Source organism: Maniola hyperantus, chromosome 4, assembly GCF_902806685.2.
Source record: "Maniola hyperantus chromosome 4, iAphHyp1.2, whole genome shotgun sequence".
NCBI classification, from domain to species: Eukaryota; Metazoa; Arthropoda; class Insecta; order Lepidoptera; family Nymphalidae; genus Maniola; species Maniola hyperantus.
In genome coordinates, this window is record NC_048539.1 from 17,193,185 (window position 1) to 17,213,256 (window position 20,072).

Here is a 20,072-nt window from a genome sequence, read left to right on the forward strand (position 1 = left end):
CACTAAGGCCCATTTTTTTAATCCATCCATATCTACTAATATTATAAATGCGAAAGTGTCTGTCTGTCTGTCTGCTAGCTTTCACGTCTGAACCGTTCAACCGATTTTGACGAAATTTGGTACAGAGATAGCTTGCATCCCGGGGAAGGAAATAGGCTACTTTTTATCCCGGAAAATCGAAGAGTTTTCATGGGATTTTTAAAAACCTAAATGCACGCGGACGAAATCGCGGGCATCATCTAGTTTACTATATTCCACAGGCACACGCTTGAACACAAGGCCAACGAGCACATATGATAGGAAGTGAGGATGTGGTCTAAGATGGGATGCGTTCGCCTACAAGGTGGCTATTCACTCTTGTTTTAAAGGTACCCGGATTATACTTAGGAAACAGTGATCTCGGAAGAGTATGCCAAACCCTAGCCGTGCGTATCTATGCGAATGATGACGCAGAGCGTTGAAAACTTGCGGTACGGTGGTACGGTGGTTGGTGAATGAGGGACCAGATTGAAAACATTTAGACATTCGGCATGCAGATAGCTATTATGATAAATTATATAATTAAATATAATTTTACAGATAAAGGCACCCCGCCTTTGCTAGCTTATTTAACGAGGCTATTTCGCAAGATTTGGAACACATTAGCGAGGCTTATGGAGCTAATGTCGGACCGAGATATTCTAATCGAGATGATAATCGTGTAATAATATTTATTGGTAGATTTGTTTCCTTCTTGTAGAGTGTGTGCTTATTTTTGCGTAAATGTATAGGTTTCATTTGCAAACAATAATTAGCTCAAACAAAGTCAGCTAATAAATAATGCGCTACATTAAGTTACGCAGATGTTAAGTAGGTAGGTACAGGTAGGCATATAGTCCAATCAGAATGCTTCCACTGGACTGACGACCGAGGCTGATTGATTGATGATTGATGGCTGACAAGTGATGATGCAGCCTAAGGTGCGCTTGCCTAGGAGACTATTTCTTATATAGTAGGTATCTGTATAATACTTAAACGATGTTTTAGTATGCACATCAACTAATAAGTTAGATCGGGCTAATGCCTAAGCACCCGTGCGGCCACACTCTGATAAATACTTAGATATAATAAATTGAAATTGTATAAGTTTTACACGGTTTTAAATAATTTTGATGAAAAATAAAACAAGACATTCTAAATCTTATTTGCACGAAAGTTAATTAAATATTCCCGCATTTAAAGTAATTTTTCCTTCGCAGGAATGTAATTTGATCGTGTCAGGAACGGGACCTCCAGAGAAGGATGAGTGTATGAAAAAAAAAAGAAAGAAAGAAAAACGGGCGTAGAGACAACTGTAAATGGTCGCATCGTTAAAGGAATGACTTTGAAGGAAGCCTTGGCTTGAAGAAGCCGCGATTTGTAGCCATTTGTATGAAAACGACTTTTTATCGAACGCTTTGGAGAGTGTGGGACGGCTCAGAGCAAGTCAGTATGATTGAGTTGCGAGTAGGCACAGTGTTGCCGTGGCGGGTATCTCATTTTTATTCAGTATAGGGGTCCGCTTGACCGCTATCTCGCGTGATGGAAATCCATGATATACGAGTACCTATTCGAAGGACGCACCTGCGTTGAAAATAAAACCTGAATGCTATCTATCTAAAGGTATCGAATATCGATAAGCGGGGTACAGTTGGTGCTTAGGTAAGTAGGTAATAATAATAATAAATATTTTATTTGCTAAACTGTGGGACAATTACAAGTTAACAATAAATCAGTACGATCCCTTACACAATCGACTGTCACCGACAGTGTGCAAATATTTAGGTTGAAATTAATATTAACATTTATAATCAAAATCGAAAACTTTAGTTATTAGTTAAGATTTTGTTAAATGAATCCGATTATTTTTGAAGGAATCCAAATAATTAAAAAACGTGGTGTTTTTGCACTGCCATATTGAATTTTTTTCAAAAAATTTATAGTCAGTGTCACTCGGGATGATAATTGTAAGGATTCTAGTCATTGAAATCTGTTTAGGTATTCAGAAGTTATGGTGGAGCAAAGGAACTGACATACATTATATATACATACCTACATCACAGAAGATATAATAGTACTAACGTAAACTCGAAAATAACGTTGAAACCTTTTTTTGTGCGGACGAAGTCACACCTAAAGTCAGCAGGTACATACTAGGTGAAGAACAATTTGAGCTACTTTTAAAGAGTTTCCATACTAGGTAAATTACACTATGTATAAATGTGTAAAATAAGTTGTTAAAATTGAAATAAAAGCATTAAACTTTAACGAAAAAGCGTTATAGTCCGTACAAAATGAGTCCTCACGCGATTTTTTTTCTCTATGGGTCAACTGTCATGTCATATGTATGGTTCACATGGGTTCAAGGACTAAAACGTACTTTTGACGTTCCTTTTTGTTTTGTATGGGAGCTTATCACATATGTCGTAGAATCGCTAGTATTTTCACGGATGACAGATAGAACTCGGATGACGGAAGTGCACGCAGTGCGTATTCGCCGTTATACCTAAAAGCTTTAACAATTTTTTTACAGCCATCCAAAATGAGAAAGTAGGTCACCACTCACCACGTGACGCGGGAAGTCACTCCGTCCCTCACATCTGTGTCGGTGCAGTGAGCGTGAGCACTAGGCTTAATGCCCCATTGTGTGCGTGCCGCGTGCCGTGTGCCGCCTGCGTGCCACTAGCCACCTACTTTGTGCCGCGGGCAATAAGTTGCGAGGCACGTACGATCTTCGCTAAGTGCTAAGTCTACAACAGTCTAGTCAGACAGACAACAAAGTGATCCTATAAGGGTTCCGTTTTACCTTTTGAGGTACGGAACCCTAAAAACTGGCGCGGCAATCGAATATGTACAGTCGTAATTACGCCCCTCAATAATTGCAACTAATTTCGAGTAACAATGTGTTAATCCTGACAATAGGTACCAATTAGCCTCGCGCCGAACTCGCTCGCCGACAATGCGTTGACTCGCATTGTTCGCGGCAACGCTGTTATCAACACTTATATCCAGCTATCAGAGAGGAAATACCCAGGCAAGGAGCCCTACACCCCGATTAGCTTAGGTCAATCGAGAAGACCCTTCTACGTTCGACACTTTTCAATTTTCTTAGCGATTTAACCACAAATTCACGATTTTCGGATTTTTTCCGTTACTTGTGCTATAAGACATTGCTACCTGCCAAGTTTCATGATATCAGTAGGGCGATTGTCTAAAACCTGCATCAATCATTATTACAATCTCAATTGTTCTGATTGGCTGAATTTGTGCGATTCTTGTTGCAACAATGCATTGTGGCCAATAGTGAGCGAGCATTAACCAATCAGAGATGATTGCGATCGTGACATTGTAGCTGTCAAACAACCGCGGTAGGGCCACTATTGGCCACAATGCATTGTTGCAACAAGAATCGCACAAATTCAGCCAACCAGAACAATTGAGATTGTAATAATGATTGATGCAGGTTTTAGACAATCGCCCTACAGTTCAACGGGAAGTACTCTCAGAGGTTTTGATTGCCGCGACGCGACGGGTCTTGATAGACAACGAAGTGATCCTATAAAGGTTGTTTTTCCTTTTGAAGTACGAAAACTTAAAAAACAAAAAAAACTAGCGTGATCGAATTATACTTATGCACCGCTGAATAATTGCAACTAATTTCAAGTAACAATGCGTTAATCCCCTGTTAGTCCAGACAATAGGCAGTAATTCGCATCGGACGTGGTCGCGCGTACTCGTAGCTCGCTCGTCGGTGGCCGGTGAATGCGTTCACTCGCATTGTTCGCGGCAACTCGGCTATCTGTTATCACGCTCACCACTTCACTCAGTTTGCCAGCAGTCAGCACGCATCACCAGACATCAAGCGACCAATCATACAATGGTCCATTGAACATTCACCCACATAATGAACTAATAATTAGTATTTTCAATTTTCAAAGTACGATAACTACACCAAGCGGGGTATCATAAATGAAAAGGCTTCACCTGTATATTCTAAAACAGATTTATATTTATTTTTGTGCATAATAGTTTTTGATTTATCGTGCAAAATGTGGAGAAAATACAACTGTAGTACGGAACCCTCGTTGCGCGAGTTGCCGAGTTTCTTGCTGGTATTTCTCGGTAGGAAGGTATTCCGAACCAGTGGCATCAATTCAAGATCACTATTGATTCAAAAGCAATCGTTAAAGTTTTAATTTAAATTTAAGTTAAATTTGAATTAAAATTCTAATTCTATTTCTATCTGTCTATCTAAAGCTAAGCCCCTGCGTGCTCTCCCACTAAGCGTGAAGCTTGTGACGATGACCACTGACCAGTGTACCAAAAAGGACTTCCTAGAAACAGTAAATCGCAATTCGCAACTCTAGCTTTAATTTGAAAAGCAATTCCGTTTACGCGCCTGTATTCAAAGCAGTATATTGCTGCGACTGGCAACCCTGGAAGTGGAATAAAGTTTGTTTTCCAGTCACATTGCTTTGTCGCCACTCGCCAAGCTTCGTGTAATGAGTTTGGTGTAGAGCGTAGTGTCGCTCCCATTTATTTTCAATCCTTTATACATTTCCTTTCGTACTGCAATGAGAAAAGTTGAAAAAGTTGGTTCATCTAATTTCTAGATGAAATTGAAGTCAATTTTTATTTTCTAATATTATACTGTAAAAGTTCATACTAGAGGAATGCGAAATTGCTTGTGATATTATGTTCAAGTTTTATTTAAAACTAGTTTTTATTTTTTTTATTTTTCATGTACCGAAATTGTAGTTACATAGTAGTAATAAATTAAGTTACATAGAAAAGTTGTACAGAAAAAGATTCTCAGAAATATGGAAAATGTGGAAAATACGAGCGCTGAGAAAATAAGATTAAACTGAGTGACCGTGCCGAAGTGAACTTGATTTAAGTTACAGACATAACTGACTAACTGAAGCGTAAGTTTGGAGTGGCTCAGACCCACTACGAGTTATCTACTATCAGTTAAGTTAGTTAGGGTCACCACGAATGACAAACTTTTGTTGGGCGGATAATATAGTTGCAAGATGGCGGCAACCGGGCGAGTTTGCATCCCTTTGTCGTGGAAACGAGTCACACGAAGCGCTTTGTGTATTCTAGCCTTATGTGCTAGGGTTCAGTACCCGTAGTACAAGATTTCACGTCTCACCAAACGAAACCAAATTCGAGAGTCGAAATACTTCCGCGTTACAGTAAAATGGACCTAAGCAGCCTTGAATTGAAGTCAAATATTCAATGCCACTGATTTTAATTTCGCAATGTTTCCGCTTGGAGCGCTGGCTGTAGAAGTGTAGACAAACTTGAGCTTTAAAACAAGGCGTTTAAGATCCAGTTTACTGTAACGCGGAAGTATTTCGACTCTCGAATTTGGTTTGGTTTGGTGAGACGTAAAATCTTGTACTACGGGTACAGAACACTTATGTAGGTTTGGTTCGTAGAATTACCAAGAGTATACGAGGTGTTAGTTAATGCCCGTAACATTCCAGCGAGCTGAGGTTAGGATTAATGTGTCCACGGTAGGTGTGCTGCATATACCAAAAAACTGACTTCCAAAACCACTACAAAGTAAAAAATAACTTTTGTTTCTACACGTGTATGTATGAAGTCGGGCGAGCATTATAAAAGAAACTAGAAATCAAACCGCGAAGCTCGCCCGACTTCACCATACATAATATATACACGTATACAAACGGTTTTGGAAGTCGGTTTTTAAATATTTTTTTTAGTTGATAAATTCAACTTTTGTCATTCAAAAAGTGTATAATGTAAGTACACACTTTGCATATACCTAATGTTTTGATTTTTTCAGAGGTCATATAGTAATGTTTAGGCTCGCAGGATGTGGATGGAAGAAAACTAGTCGGCGATGAGAATATTCTAACTTAATATTACGATTCCCACATCGCGCGGGTTCTGGTATTACGCCGCGTCAGCTATACGGGTCGTATTCGTACGTGGGAATGGGAATGCATGTTGCGCTGGCTCACTATGTATCAGCCGCTGACTTCGCCTGCGTAACAATATTATAAACATTTTATATGTTTCCCAAATCCCAAAATGTTTAATAGGATACAGTATATGAGTAAGTTTTGTATTAGGTTGCGTTAAGTTTTGTATTAGGTTGCGTTAAGTTTTGTATTAGGTTGCGTTAAGTTAGGTGAATCTTTTTAACATAGTAAGTAAGTAAGTAGATTCATTTGACTAATTAAAAGCACATTTATAAAACTTGAAAGCTATTCCACAAATACTTGGACACGGTATCGCTTGTGTACCTTCATGCTAAAGTCGCTTCTCAGGTCTCCCAAACCGCAAAGGTCCGCAGTCCGCACCGGTCGGTAGTCGGTAGACCACTCGAGCACGTAGATTGAATCTCAATATTTACATACCCGGGAGTTGAATCGCAACTTAACCTGACTTTAAATAGAAGCTGTATTGAAATAGGATTCTTTTGTGTAGGGCGGCTCGGATGTTCGACAAACACTATTTCTGGCTATACCGCCTATACCTACCTGCCGGCATTAGAACCCCGCGTCGTCGGACCAAAATGTGATTACGCGTCCAAACTAAGGAGCGGACTGAAATCCGAAAGGTCGGTTCAAACCCTACCAATTTTATTTCACTACTCTACTAGCTGATTCTCGCGACTACGTTCACGTGGATTTAGGATTTGAAAACCTATTTCCACGTGAAATAAAATAGCCTATGTCACTCTCAGGTCTTTAACTATGGCCATGCAAAAAATCGCGTCGATCCATTGCTCCGTTGCGACGTGATTGAAGGACAAACCAACAAACCAACAAACCAACAAACAAACACACTTTCGCATTTATAATAAGGGTACTGATGGCTAATATTCTTTTTCAAAAAAAAAAAAAAATATTAGAAAGAAAGAAGGAAACGTTTATTTCTTAAATTAGAAGTGTGCTTCTAAATCTATTTGTTCCGTACAAATATATTTACAAGCGGACTTGTTTGAGGAGTTCTAAGAAGGTACGTTAAAACAATTACATCGCTTTAGAAAGATGTATTTCTCTAGGGGCCGAAATGTTTTCCGTACTTTATTGAGCTGGGAGATGGGACACCGGACGGGGTAGTATTTTAATAAAGGGTCGTAACTTCGAATGAAAATCCATATAATATATTAGGTACTTGACCCTCGCATTCTTGTAATACATTTTGTGACGGACCTTAATTTTTTACTGTATTGAAATTTTAACCGCTTTTGTTTGTAATTATATAGATGATGGCTACTTTTTGTTTTTTCGAGACAAAAAGTAGCCTAATATTTCTCTCGGGAGGAAAATCCATCATGGATACCACCGAGCACGGGGGTGCACAGTGGGTATGTCTAACGACGGAGCACAAGGGACCAACAACGCCTCGGTATTCCGCCAGCAGACCCACCACTGGGGCACTACGCGCTCCCAAACACCGTTAGAGGCATGCCGGAACCACAGCACGCCAACCAACCCGTCCCGTGTCCATCATCCACACCTCAGGTCCTCCCGAGGGCTAGGGGTCGCGGGGAGGGCAATTCTCTCTCCACGTTCCCCGTCCTTAACATCTCCCACGCTCTTCTCCGAACTGAACAGTTGAGAGACCGGTGGGACAGCCAGTGATTGAATGGGGGATGAAACGCTCAACACCAAGCACTCATCACAGCCACACCCTCCGCTTCTGGCGCTATTTATATTCTTTATATATAGATGTAATATATTTGTTTAGGAAAATCTTAAAAGCTCCCGGAACCAAACTTCTTAGGAACTGTTTCTTTTCTTGTTTTTGTTATATCTCTAAAAAGTTAGGACAATTTCAGAAACAAAAGAAATTTTCATTTTGTTATTTCGTCGAGCAAAATGGTTGTCAGCTTAAAAAGCACTTTGGCTCAAGTGGCAAAATTGATATAAATTGTTTAGATTGTTCCTTATCGTCGTTACATTATAGCAATCTGCTTTAGATCATCGCGATTCACGAGTCATTTCCCATCTCAGGGTTCCGTACTAAGCCTCCGCTGTCGGTCTATCCGTCCGTCCGTCCGGCTGTATCTCGTAAACCGTAATAGGTAGAGAGCTAAAATTTTCACAGAATATTCTATTGCCGCTATAACAACAAATAACAAAAATTTCAAAATAGCCGGCATGAAAGGATTTAGTTAGGACATATTTATGTACTTACTTTGACTTATTTTTTACTGATTTAGTTTCTTTTAGATAGAGCATCCTCAGGAAATGTAGATTTTGCAATGGACAATTTTTTTTTTCCAATCAGTCCAGAAAACTTGAAAAAATCGGTGAACATACATTTAAAAAAAAAACGGGCCGAGTTGAGAACCACCTCCTTTTTGGAAGTCAGTTAAAAAGGGCGGCGCATATCCCATGCTGCATGTTGCACCATACAAATTTGTCTGTTTCAACGGATTATAGCAACATAAGCTTATGAGACTAATATTATAACTATACTTTCAGCTTATATAAAACTAGAGAATGCCCGCGACTTCGTCCGCGTGGATTTAGTTTTTAAAAATCCCGTGGGAACTCTTTGTTTTTCCGGGATAAAAAGTAGCCTATGTCCTTCCCCGGTATGCAAGCTATCTCTGTACCAAATTTCGTCAAAATCGGTTGAACGGTTGAGCCGTGACAAGCTAGCAGACAGACAGACACACTTTCGCATTTATAATATTAGTATGGATATGGATAACGAAGGCCTGGCACGCGCTGGCTCTTAGTCCATTAGGTAAGATGGCACTCATCGATTTAAAAAATTGGTGCAATTGGGTATTTGACTCCAATTTTTCTATTACTTCTTTATAAACTAGGATAAAAATAATGACGTAAACTGAAAAAACTAGTTAAATCGATCAAATAACAAAAAAGTTATAAGCATTTAAATATTTCTGGTTAGACAGAGATAGTGATATAGCATTTTGACGTCACACCTTACTAATGCTAGTACTATTATATTATCTTCTGTGCTAATGCCATAGTAGCTTCGTTCGGTTTCATACAAATTTTCGTTTTGCGAGAAAGGGATAGAAGACCCTCGCACTCCAAAATTAAAATGCCTGTTAACTTTGTAAATCTTTGTTGGATTTTAATATTTTTTTCAGCGTACGTCATTATTTTTATCCATTTTTATCCTAGTTTATAATAAAGTAATAATGTTTATCAAATTCAAAAGTAAGAAAATACCCAATTACGTAGATAAAAATGAGCACGACTCCGTTTTCTGTATAAATAGAAAACGACACTTAAAATTCGACAGCACAGTAATTTCCAGATATCGTTTTAGTTAGAAACGTCGCTACCGAGTGGATTGAGGGTAGACCACTCAGCGCCGCGCCGGCACGACGACGGTAGACACCGGCTTCAGTAAATTGTCGGTTGTCGTTAATTGATTGCGGCGCATATAATTGGATCCAGCGAACTCGCAATTTTCGCCCATGTCGGCTCCTCGAGTCATCTGTTTTATAATAAAGTGGTTTACTTTAAAACATATAACTCCAATTTGTGATTTAAAACGACCATCTATCGGTTTTTAACTGACTTCCAAAAAGGATGGGGTTCTCAATTCAGCCCGTATTTTTTTTCTTTTTCGTCGATTTTTTCGAGGTTTCTGGACCGATTTGCAAAATTTTTGCAAAATTGCAATATCATCAGAGGATGTTTCCGTGGTGGTCCCATTAAAAATTCTGGATCCAACTCCAGATGGTTACCATTTGAGTAATAGCGAGCAAATGAAAAGAAAAAACGAAGTAAACTGTATAGTATGTGTGGTGCAGGAATAGGCACCTATGTGTAGTGTTGTGGGAGCGCTGCGTGGCTGCAGGCTGCAGGCTGCAGATGGGATGCGAAGCTATCTACATGCAAATAATCTCCTAATGGCGCCCGCACGTAGTAGGTACTTGATAAACATTGCTACTGGATGGACTTGTCGATTCGCTAGTGCTTTCCTAATACGACTAAATATGAGCTTCCCTCTAGAATCTAGGTTCAACATCAATTGACCACGGATCCCCTCATAACTTCATAGCACTCGAGTAAGTGACAAAAAATCACAACGAGCGGGGGGCCTAAGAAGAAGTGTTGAAACAAGTGCGGATTGGCAGACTTCACACACCTTTGAGCACATTATGGAGAACTCTGAGAGGCATACAGGTTTCTTTACGATGTTTTCCACAGACCACCACCTATGGACGCCGAATAGCCAGACACCCCCGATCGCCAAGCTTAGACAGTCGCTTAGCATAAGTCGGCCCACGCCCGTTCGCCGTCCGGTACCCTCATCACCCCTCATTCCGCACATGGTCTCGATTACGTGACTTTCGAGTCCACCAATCACAACAAAGCATTCTCCCCTGTCCCCACCAACATTTTACAATTTTGTTTTCATGCAAACCTTTGTATATGTGTACTGTTGAGGTTGAATTCTCTGTGCTCAAAATGCACAGAACTTCAAAAAGTTATCGGGATCCAACCCCGGCCCCCCTCTAATAGGAGGTATCACAACTTAGATCAATTACTGGGGTACTATGAAGCCATCTAGCGCTGTATTCAGATGACGTCTCGGTGGACGTTCCATCATTCCATCTCGAGCGGTCGGTCGCCTTGATTAATGCCTGGCTATTACTGACAAGTGACAATATAGCCCCGACCATAGGGTCACCAAACAATCTCTTAAGTTGGAATTTTAAAGGGCATGTTTGTTGACATATTAATTTTGAAGAACTTCCTTCAGCGGTGAGCATTGTGGTCTTGTGGGGGAGGTTCCGGCTTCGATTGCCGGCGGAGGCAATTGAGGAATTTATAATTTCTAAATTATAACTAGTCTGGTCTGGTGGAAGGTTTCGGCATCCTATCAGCAAATTTAATAAATTGAAATCAGTGCCTACATCATACCTATAAATTATTTGCCTACTCCGTCTTTATGTTTATAACAAATAAGTTATTGTTATGGTCTACTTCAATGTATCCAAAGCTAGGGCTCACCAATCACGATTTATTAGCATTTTAATATTTTTTTTCTATTTACTTTATTCATACTATTACTATTATTAATAATTTTGACAATAATTTTAGGGTTCCGCACATTAAAAGGAAAAAAGGATTCCTGATAGGATTACTTCGTTGTTTGTCCGTCTGTCCGTCGTGTCTTTCAAGAAAGCCTATAGGGTACTTCCCGTTGACTTATGTAGGATCATGAAATTTGGCAGATCGGTAAGTCTTATAGCACAAGTAAAACAAAAATCCAAAAACCGTGAATTTGTGGTTACATCATTAAAAAAAATTGAACTATACCTACCAAGTGGGCTATCATACGAAAGAGCTTTACCTGTGCAGTCTAAAACAGATTTTTATTTATTTTTATGCATAATAGTTTTTGATTTATCGTGCAAAATGTCGGAAAAATACCCGAGTACGGAACCCTCGGTGTCTGACTCGTACTCGGCCGGTTTTTTTATAAAGTACTGCCATTAAAATGACGTCAAACTATTGGACATAGGGTCCAACTCAAATTTGTCAAAAGAAATTGTATCGTATAGTGTTTGCGACCCTAGGTTAGGTAGGTACGTACCTCCTGCACCGATGATGGATCGCTTCCTCCAGTTAGACCTCCATTTGCTAACAAAAAGAAGACCTTTCTACCTTCTTATAAAGTGCAAAGCCCGAGGTCGACCAAGGGTGCGGTGTTCTCGGTACCATTTCTCTTTTTACTTAACTAATGAGTCGAATTCCACTCCATTTTTTTGTCACTTTTTGACTAATTAATGAGCTCAGTAAAAGATTTCCATCATCTTGTAAAAGTGTTCAAAAATTTGTAACAAAGATTTTTATAGCGACAGGAACAAATTTTTCAGACAGATAAGATTGGTCTTTTAATTTTTCCTTTTCTTCTCATTTTGGAGTTGAAGACGTTTCATATTTTATTGGCTGAAACTATTTGAATAATTCTTTTATTGTTTAATAGACTGTTCAGTTTGATTCTATAATATGTGAAGATTTGATGAAGATCTTCAGAAAAGGACAACGGATTTCCTCGACGGTCGACAGCTGATGCCACATCAGTGTAATAGTTTACATCTCTTGTTACATAGTTATTTAGATATAGCAGAACTCTAATTTTCATATTATCGCATAATAATCTTAGAAATTGCGCGAAAACAGACATACAGTACGCGGCCAAAAGTGATGAACATCGATCTTTAGAAGGAGATAGCAGATTTGTAGAGCACTGTCTCGGTCGTTGAGGCAGACAAAACGTCATATGGGTATGAGTGGCAGAGACAACGCTCTACAAACCTTGAAATGTAATTCTAAAGGCCGATGTTCATTACTTTTGGATCGCAATACTAGTTACTACGGATTGAGTCAACATGCATTGCGAATTCAGCGTTTGTTGGCCAAAGTTTTATGAGTTTTGTTTTCGTCTCAACTATTTTGAAGAGGAAAGTCTGGATTAAAACTTTATAGAAGTTTATCAATCGCAAGTGCTAATATTTAAACTCTCGCTACGCGTCTCGAAGCTGCCACGGATTTAGGAAAGCTTAAAAGATTTTCCATCAAACAGTATTTTCATTTCTTGGCTATTTTACGCTAGCTGTCTCACTTTCTTGCTGAGGGTCGCAAACCCTTCTATTGAGAACATATTGGTAGAGGTTTTCTTAGCGTAATAACGCGGTGGACTTCAACTGCCTTCAACTCAACTTAAATTCAATAGAACACTATTAGCATTTCGAGTTTTAGTTTAAGTCGTATAAACTTTACTTGTTGCTTTTTTTTAAAAGTATATTAGCGAAATTGCTGACTAAAATTCCCCTTTCCCCTCCAATTAAGTGTCAAGCTTGTGCTAGGAGTAGGTACGACAATAGTGCAACGGGTGGGATTTGAACCGGCGACCTTTCGGTTTTCAGTCCGCTCCTCTAACCGTTGAACTATCAAGGCTATGTATTTTGTCGTCTGAGTAAAATCTTACATCTGTCTTTGTTATATTTTACTGGCTCATGCCCGCAACTTCTTCCGCGTGGATTTATGTGTTAAAGTTCTCTTATAAAATAAATTTCTATTAAATAATATTCTGGGATAAAAGTAGTAGGTAACTCCAGGTGTTTTACTATACCTATGCAAACAGATCCGCTGCTCCTTTATGATATAAACTGAAGGATCATGAAGCAAATCAACAAGCCAATAAAACAACAAACAAACAAACTTTCGCATTTATAATAATATGTGGAGTATGTATTTTAAGTTAAAATATAGTCCACTCCACACATTTTAACAAAGACGAAAATCCATTTAACGCGATCCAACGAGCAAAATTTCCTTTACGTTTAATTTCGTTATGAGTTAGTTATGTTTGAGTGAACGGAACCGCGTCCTGCCTCGTTACTATACGAGTAGGTATCAGGTACTTATATTAAAGGTTCCATGAAAAGTTATTGTTTGGCTGACAACATTTAGCGGCACATGTATAAGCTTTCATAGCTAACTTCCTGTTTGCGCTCGGCTGAAGCTGAAACCGTTATTAAATGTTTTGTTCATATCCACTGTAGGTATTTATTGTTTCTGTAACACACACACTGTAAGATGTGACACACACAGGTGCACTCTCTATTCCCTCACTCTCACAGTCACCTGCAGTCGGTCATGGTAACCACTGACCAACGATCCACTGACCAACGAGGCAGATAGTTCTGTAATAATAATTAACGTTTAACTTTTTTTTTAAATGCGGACACCTTTCCTAATAGCTTTTGTCAGAGAAGCTGGCGCCTAGCGTTGGATAATAATATGACAATGCATACTTAATTATTATGGCTATGGTGACAAGCCTGTAGAGACATCGGCAAACAGCAAATATTTTTATGTTGAAATGCCAAATTCAAAGTTATTTTTTATTGTACCTATTTATAGATTTGAAATAAAAGGTTTCCAAAAGTCGAATTTTTTTCAAATTATTTGGAAGGGCGTCGTCTAATTTTTTTAATCAAAACACTCTTATTACACTTACACCCGCTCTTATCAAAACACACGGCCAGTGTGTCGAAGCCTAATAAGAAACATTTTCTTATATTGGTTTTACGTAACTACTTGTATTTGTTTAGCGCTGACACCCGACACGCCGCGCGCCGCACGCCGCACGCCGCACGCCGCACGCCGCACGCCGCACGCCGCACGCCGCACGCCGCACGCCGCACGCCGCACGCCGCGCTCGTCGCTCGGTTACGCTCTGAGGTTAGACTAGACATCAATTAGAAATACGATATTTAGCCTAAAGCTCATTTGAATCTAGATTCTAGAATATTTTCCATTATTCAGTTATAAATAGCTCAACGGATTGCGAAGCTGAAGTGGCAACGGACGGGATTCATAGTTCGGAAAACTGAAAGAGGTTGAGAATTGAGATCTCAAGGTGCCGAAAAGCGCAGCGTTGGAAGACCCCTCTCTAAATGGACATACGACATCAAACGAGTCGCAGGAAGCCGCTGGATGGCGGCGGCGCAAGACCGCGGCGTGCTGAAGTTCCTATGTCCAGCAGCGGACTCACGTGTATCAGTTAATGATGATGACGATGTACATGATAATAATATATGTACTACTTTTAACGATGAGCGCTGTTGTCTTATAAGTGGAAGGTCCCGGGTTCGATTCCCGGTAGGGGAAGTTTGGTCTCTGGTCTGATCGGGTGGCGGGCTTCGGCCGTGGCTATAGTTACCACCCTACCGGCCAAGCCCAGCTGCCAAGCGTTCCGGTACGATGCTGTCCAGAAAGCCTTTATAAAGTACACAAGAAATAATCGACTGGATTTTTCAAAATTCTCACGGAATCACTACCTATAATTTAGAAATGTGAAAGTGTGTTTGTTGGTTAGTTTGTTGGTTTATCCTTCAATCACGTCGCAACGGAGCAACGGATTGGTGTGGTTTTTTGCATAGTCAAAGACCTGGAGAGTGACATAGGCTACTTTTTTATCCCGGAAAATTAAAGAGTTCCCACGAGATTTTTAAAAACCTAAATCCACGCGTTCGAAGTCACGGGCATCAGCTAGTAGAGAATACAGAGAATTTTTAGTCTCGCCGCGCGAAGCCGCGGACGGTTACTAGTATGATTTTACAAAACGTAGATAAGTATATTTAGCAATTGTTGCACGGTTATGTTCTCGGGATGCGGGTGTTGCAGCAGATTACAGGTTCACAGCGTCACAGCATTACAACATTACAACATTAGCAACGGTACTGCGGCAGTTAAATGAGTTACAGATAACAATTCCAATTAAAATGCTTTCACCGAACCGATCTCTTCCAACGAAGCGCTTTGCTTTACCTGTCTCCGGAATATAATTACTTACAGCGTGTGGTTACATGAGATCTGCGAGAAGTACTCATCTACCTAATTCTAAACTCTATGGATCTATAATATACACCTAAATAAAACGCCAAATACTAATTAAATACACTGTATTAATTCAATATGACACTTTATTGGAAATTTAATACTTTATTGGACAATTTAGATGCTTTTGTTAAAAATATTCTCACTAGTATTCTAAATTGTCCAATAAGTATGACACTTTAGCTGCATCCCACATTCAGGCGACCTCCTCTATGGCGGGTGCAGCGGCCATCAGCGCCGAACAGGCCAAAAGGCGCAAATATGAAAACCTCGATGAGAGCTTCGTATTCGTGCCTTTTGGTGTGGAGACCTTGGGGCCGTGGGGCCCGGGGGCTCGAGCTCTTTTTGAAGAAATTGCGAAAGAGTTATCGAGTCAACCGGGGACCCGAGAGCTGGCAGCTACCTTGGCCAAAGAATTAGTTTGGCCATCCAAAGGGGTAATGCTGCCAGCATCTTGGGTACAATGCCTCGCTGCGGTGGTCTCGATGAGGTTTTAGATTTAATTTATTTTAGTTTTAATTTAATATTGTTTTCTTTTTTTTTAGATTTAAGTTTATTAATAGTTTATTTGTTTCCATCTTCAAGTAATTATTAAATAATAAAAGTTAATCTAAGCCATATGACACTTATATTCTTTTTTCCATTGCCTATAGTACACTTTTTACACTCAACCCTTTACACTGTGTTCATCGTCTGACGCCATGTTTTTTCCTGCCTTCTCTCACCAATATTCAAAAAAGTTCTTCAACGGCAGTTCAGCGGCCCCTTTTCCGATATGTTTTCCATATTTAATTTGTTTAATTCATATACGTCTCTGGATTCTAGCATTTTCATCTGCCACTAATAGATTCTTTCTTTCTTCTTTTACTTCACATAATTTTATTTTTAATTAAATACCGAGCAAAGGTAATGTAGCTTACATATCTAAGTATTTGACCAAACGTATACTAATCGATATCTCAAATTATTATTATTTTTATGGTTCCGTACCTCAAAAGGAATAAAGGAAACTTATAGGATCACTTTGTTGTCTGTCTGTCTGTCTGTCCGTCGTGTCTGTCAATAAAAACCTATATGATACTTCCCGTTGACCTAGAATCATGGGTAGGTAAGTAGGTCTTGTAGCACAAGTACCTAAAGGAATAAATCTGAAAACCGTGAATTTGTGATTACATCAAATATTAGAATATAACATATCGAATTATATTTTTGACGATGGGGCACAAGATGGCGGAAACTCCCTTTGTTAGTTTGAGTTCGTAAATTTGTAATATTGAATTTTGATATATAAGTAATTATCCATCATACAAGAGCAACCTAATTTGTCTGTACAGAATGTCGGGCGTTTTACGCGTTATCCTTATCAGGGTCGCTGATAAAGGGCTGTAACGAACGGGAAATTGGGGTTGATGAAATCTAATGAGGGTAAAGACCTCGCAGGGGGTCGCGAGTCGCGGGGTCGCCGGCGTCTGTGCGACGCCGAGCAGATTATACTGATGATGTCACGTGCCAATGGGGCCATCTGACGAAAGTGAATAACTATGAACTTTCATGAAGGATTTCAAAAAATAAAAGAGAATATTGTTCTAAAAAACTTACAGTAAGACGGCGTACCTAAATACTCAGTCATTAGTAAGGAATAGGTTTTATCGGCGCTTGCGTTTGAGACTTTGGGCTATTGACCTAAATAAGTTCCTATAGAAGGTCTATTAAAACAAGTAGGTAAGTATTGTATTTTGTGAAGTGTGTAGTTATCATCGCGAGTTCTATCCTGGCCTCTATATTTAAGGAAATAGGTATTCTTACAGTAGCTTCACAATATATTTACAATAATATAATTTTTGTACGACAAAACATTCACAGTTACAAAAAAATCAGTGATCTCCATGATAGGCAAACTAGAAACAAAAATAAGCTAGCTACTCCTGCGCTCCGCCTCTGGAAGGTGCGAAAGTCATTTGTGGGAATGAGTGTAATAGACTTCAATAAAAGGTAGAGGAGCTAGATATGTAGGTTTGGTTCGTCATCTTGAGCCGTTTTTTCACACTATATTTTCGGGTCCGATACAAAGGACTAAAGAAACGCTATCTATACAATGATTGATTGAGTAACCAAAATTCCAGTCCACTTTTGACTTCAATGTTGATTAATGGTCTCTCTTGTCTGCTGTAGGCTGTAGGCTGTAGGCTGTAGGCTGTAGGCTGTAGGCTGTAGGCTGCAGGCTGCAGGCTGTTGACGACAGCCGAGATAATAAATTGTAGAGGAACATTCTGTACGCTTAGTACGAGATTTTATGTCTCACCAACGTAGATAGTATTCGAGTGTCGAAACACTTCCGCGTTATAGTAAACTGGATCTTAACTGCCTTGTTTTAAAGCTCGATTTTGTCTACGCATCAACAGCCAGCGCTCCAAGCGGAAACGTTGCGACATTAAAATCAGTGGCATTGAATTTTTGACTTCAATTCAAGGCTCATTAGGTCCATTTTACTTTGACGTTATTGTGTTTCGACTCTCGAATTCTAGCAACGTTGGTGAGATGTAAAATCTTATACTAAGCGTATTGTTATCTACTGGCCTGTGTCTTTTCGATGTTCATTTAATTCGAACTGCTTAACTCAGATTATTAATTAATGGGAAATGTCACAGATTTACGACTAACTACTAATTTAATTAAATACCTAAAATTCTTCGTAATAATAACGATGGAAAGTCTTTAAAATATAATTAGTACACAAGTAGGTACCTACTTATAAAATTGACCTAACAGTCGAATACTAAAACGCATTTTCTTGGTAAGTTTTTAGGGTTCCGTACCTCAAAAGGAAAAACGGAACCCTTATAGGATCACTTCGTTGTCTGTTTGTCTGTCTGTCTTTCTGTCGTGTTTGAAAACCCCTTGTTAATGGCGATCTATGTTATACATAGTTTTCAGCTAGATCCAGCGAGTTGAGCATTGATTATGTTAGTCAGTCAGTTTATTCTTTCATATGGAAATTGGAATGGATAGTCGCCGCCCGGCCTACGCGTGTGAATAAACATTTTAGTCGGCATTGTTTATGTTGGCCGTGAGCCGTGGGCCGTGAGCCGTGGGCCGTGAGCCGTGGGCCGTGAGCCGTGGGCCGTGAGCCGTGGGCCGTGAGCCGTGGGCCGTGAGCCGTGGGCCGTGAGCCGTGGGCCGTGAGCCGTGGGCCGTGAGCCGTGGGCCGTGAGCCGTGGGCCGTGAGCCGTGGGCCGTGAGCCGTGGGCCGTGAGCCGTGGGCCGTGAGCCGTGGGCCGTGAGCCGTGGGCCGTGAGCCGTGGGCCGTGAGCCGTGGGCGGTGAGCCGTGGGCGGTGAGCCGTGGGCGGTGAGCCGTGGGCCGTGAGCCGTGGGCCGTGAGCCGTGAGCCGTAATCCGATCCGTTGATTGCGGCTCAACATCTAGGTACGTGGCTCAAGCCGCCGCGTGTCAGCGGCTCGGACCAGTCTGACGCTGGCGAGGTGCGGGCGAGGTGTGGGCGAGGTGCGGGCGAGGTGCGGGCGAGGTGCGGGCGAGGTGCGGGCGAGGTGCGGGCGAGGTGCGGGCGAGGTGCGGGCGAGGTGCGGGTGTGCGGGGCGTCGTCCTGCCTCATACCTCGGTTGCCATCTCAAACTTTTTATCCCGGAAAAGCTAAGAGTTTCCAGAAGATTTTTAAAAAACCTAAATCCACGCGGACGAAGTCGCGGGCATCATCTAGTGGTTTATAAGTAGGTAAGTAAGTTGTTATTCTAAGAAGTAAGTAAATAATTTATACGGAAGTTTTAAAAGACGGTCTAACTAGACGTCTCTCGGGGGAGGCTGCCCGTGTTTCTCAATAAAGTTACAGGAAAAACTCTCGAAAGTAAATAAAAACATTTTATTGGTACAACCATGTATCTACAACTGAAGTCACTAAAGTCTCCACGGAAGGCACAGTTAGTTCAACTGATCTCGTCCGGATTGCTCGCTAACAAACGAGCATCTAATAAAAACAACTTTCTACCATCACAGGATCCTCATTTCTTTTACAGGAAGCTACTTTGTATAAATCATAATTATATATAAAAGGAGCGGAAGCACGACTAAACATTCTATTACCTAATTTTGTGCAATTCGAAAAGAAACCCATTATTTCCCCATCATTCAGCAAACACCATTAACACGATTGCTATTCCATCCACACTTCCGCTTCCCCCTCACTATTGACTCTGCCAAATCATTGTGATTTTCCCGGGCTCACAATACTAGATTGTACAACGAGGGCATAAAATGGGTTTTTCAACACATTTGCTCATAAAGTGGCTCTAATCACCGCAGTTAGGCACATAATGCCACCTATAATCAAACTGTGACTTTTTCATTGCTATTATTCACAAGTGAGTTAAAGAGTTTTTATTTTATTTTATTGGTTGAGTTGCTATGTTCTGAAAAAAGTTTCGATACAAAAAAGATCGTGTTCAATAGTACAAATAAATTTTTAGTATTATTTTCTTCACAAATGTGTTGAAAAACGTCGTTTGATACACGTGTGTATTGATGATTACCGTCCTCGGCTATCTTAAGACCCCAATGGCGCCTCAGCGGTAATAACCAACATTACACACTTGTACCATAATGTACTATTATGGCTGAGTTATACACTCTGCTTTTCACTTCGATTGCGA

At 40.3% G+C, this 20,072-nt stretch overlaps 3 protein-coding genes across 3 annotated transcripts in view; 2 read left to right on the forward strand and 1 right to left on the reverse strand.

Annotated features, from left to right (window-relative positions):
- LOC117996854 (apoptosis regulatory protein Siva) overlaps positions 1-20,072 on the forward strand; it is a 171,374-nt gene that overhangs the window by 133,984 nt on the left and 17,318 nt on the right. The gene's annotated exons all lie outside the window — the stretch shown is intronic.
- LOC117997380 (FMRFamide receptor-like) overlaps positions 1-20,072 on the reverse strand; it is a 97,717-nt gene that overhangs the window by 22,471 nt on the left and 55,174 nt on the right. The window lies entirely within an intron of this gene.
- LOC117996855 (mite allergen Eur m 3-like) overlaps positions 1-20,072 on the forward strand; it is a 61,518-nt gene that overhangs the window by 19,653 nt on the left and 21,793 nt on the right. The window contains exon 5 of the mRNA XM_069498455.1: positions 14,123-14,252. Coding sequence (XP_069354556.1) covers positions 14,123-14,252 — 130 coding nt within the window. The remainder of the gene's footprint in view (positions 1-14,122; positions 14,253-20,072) is intronic.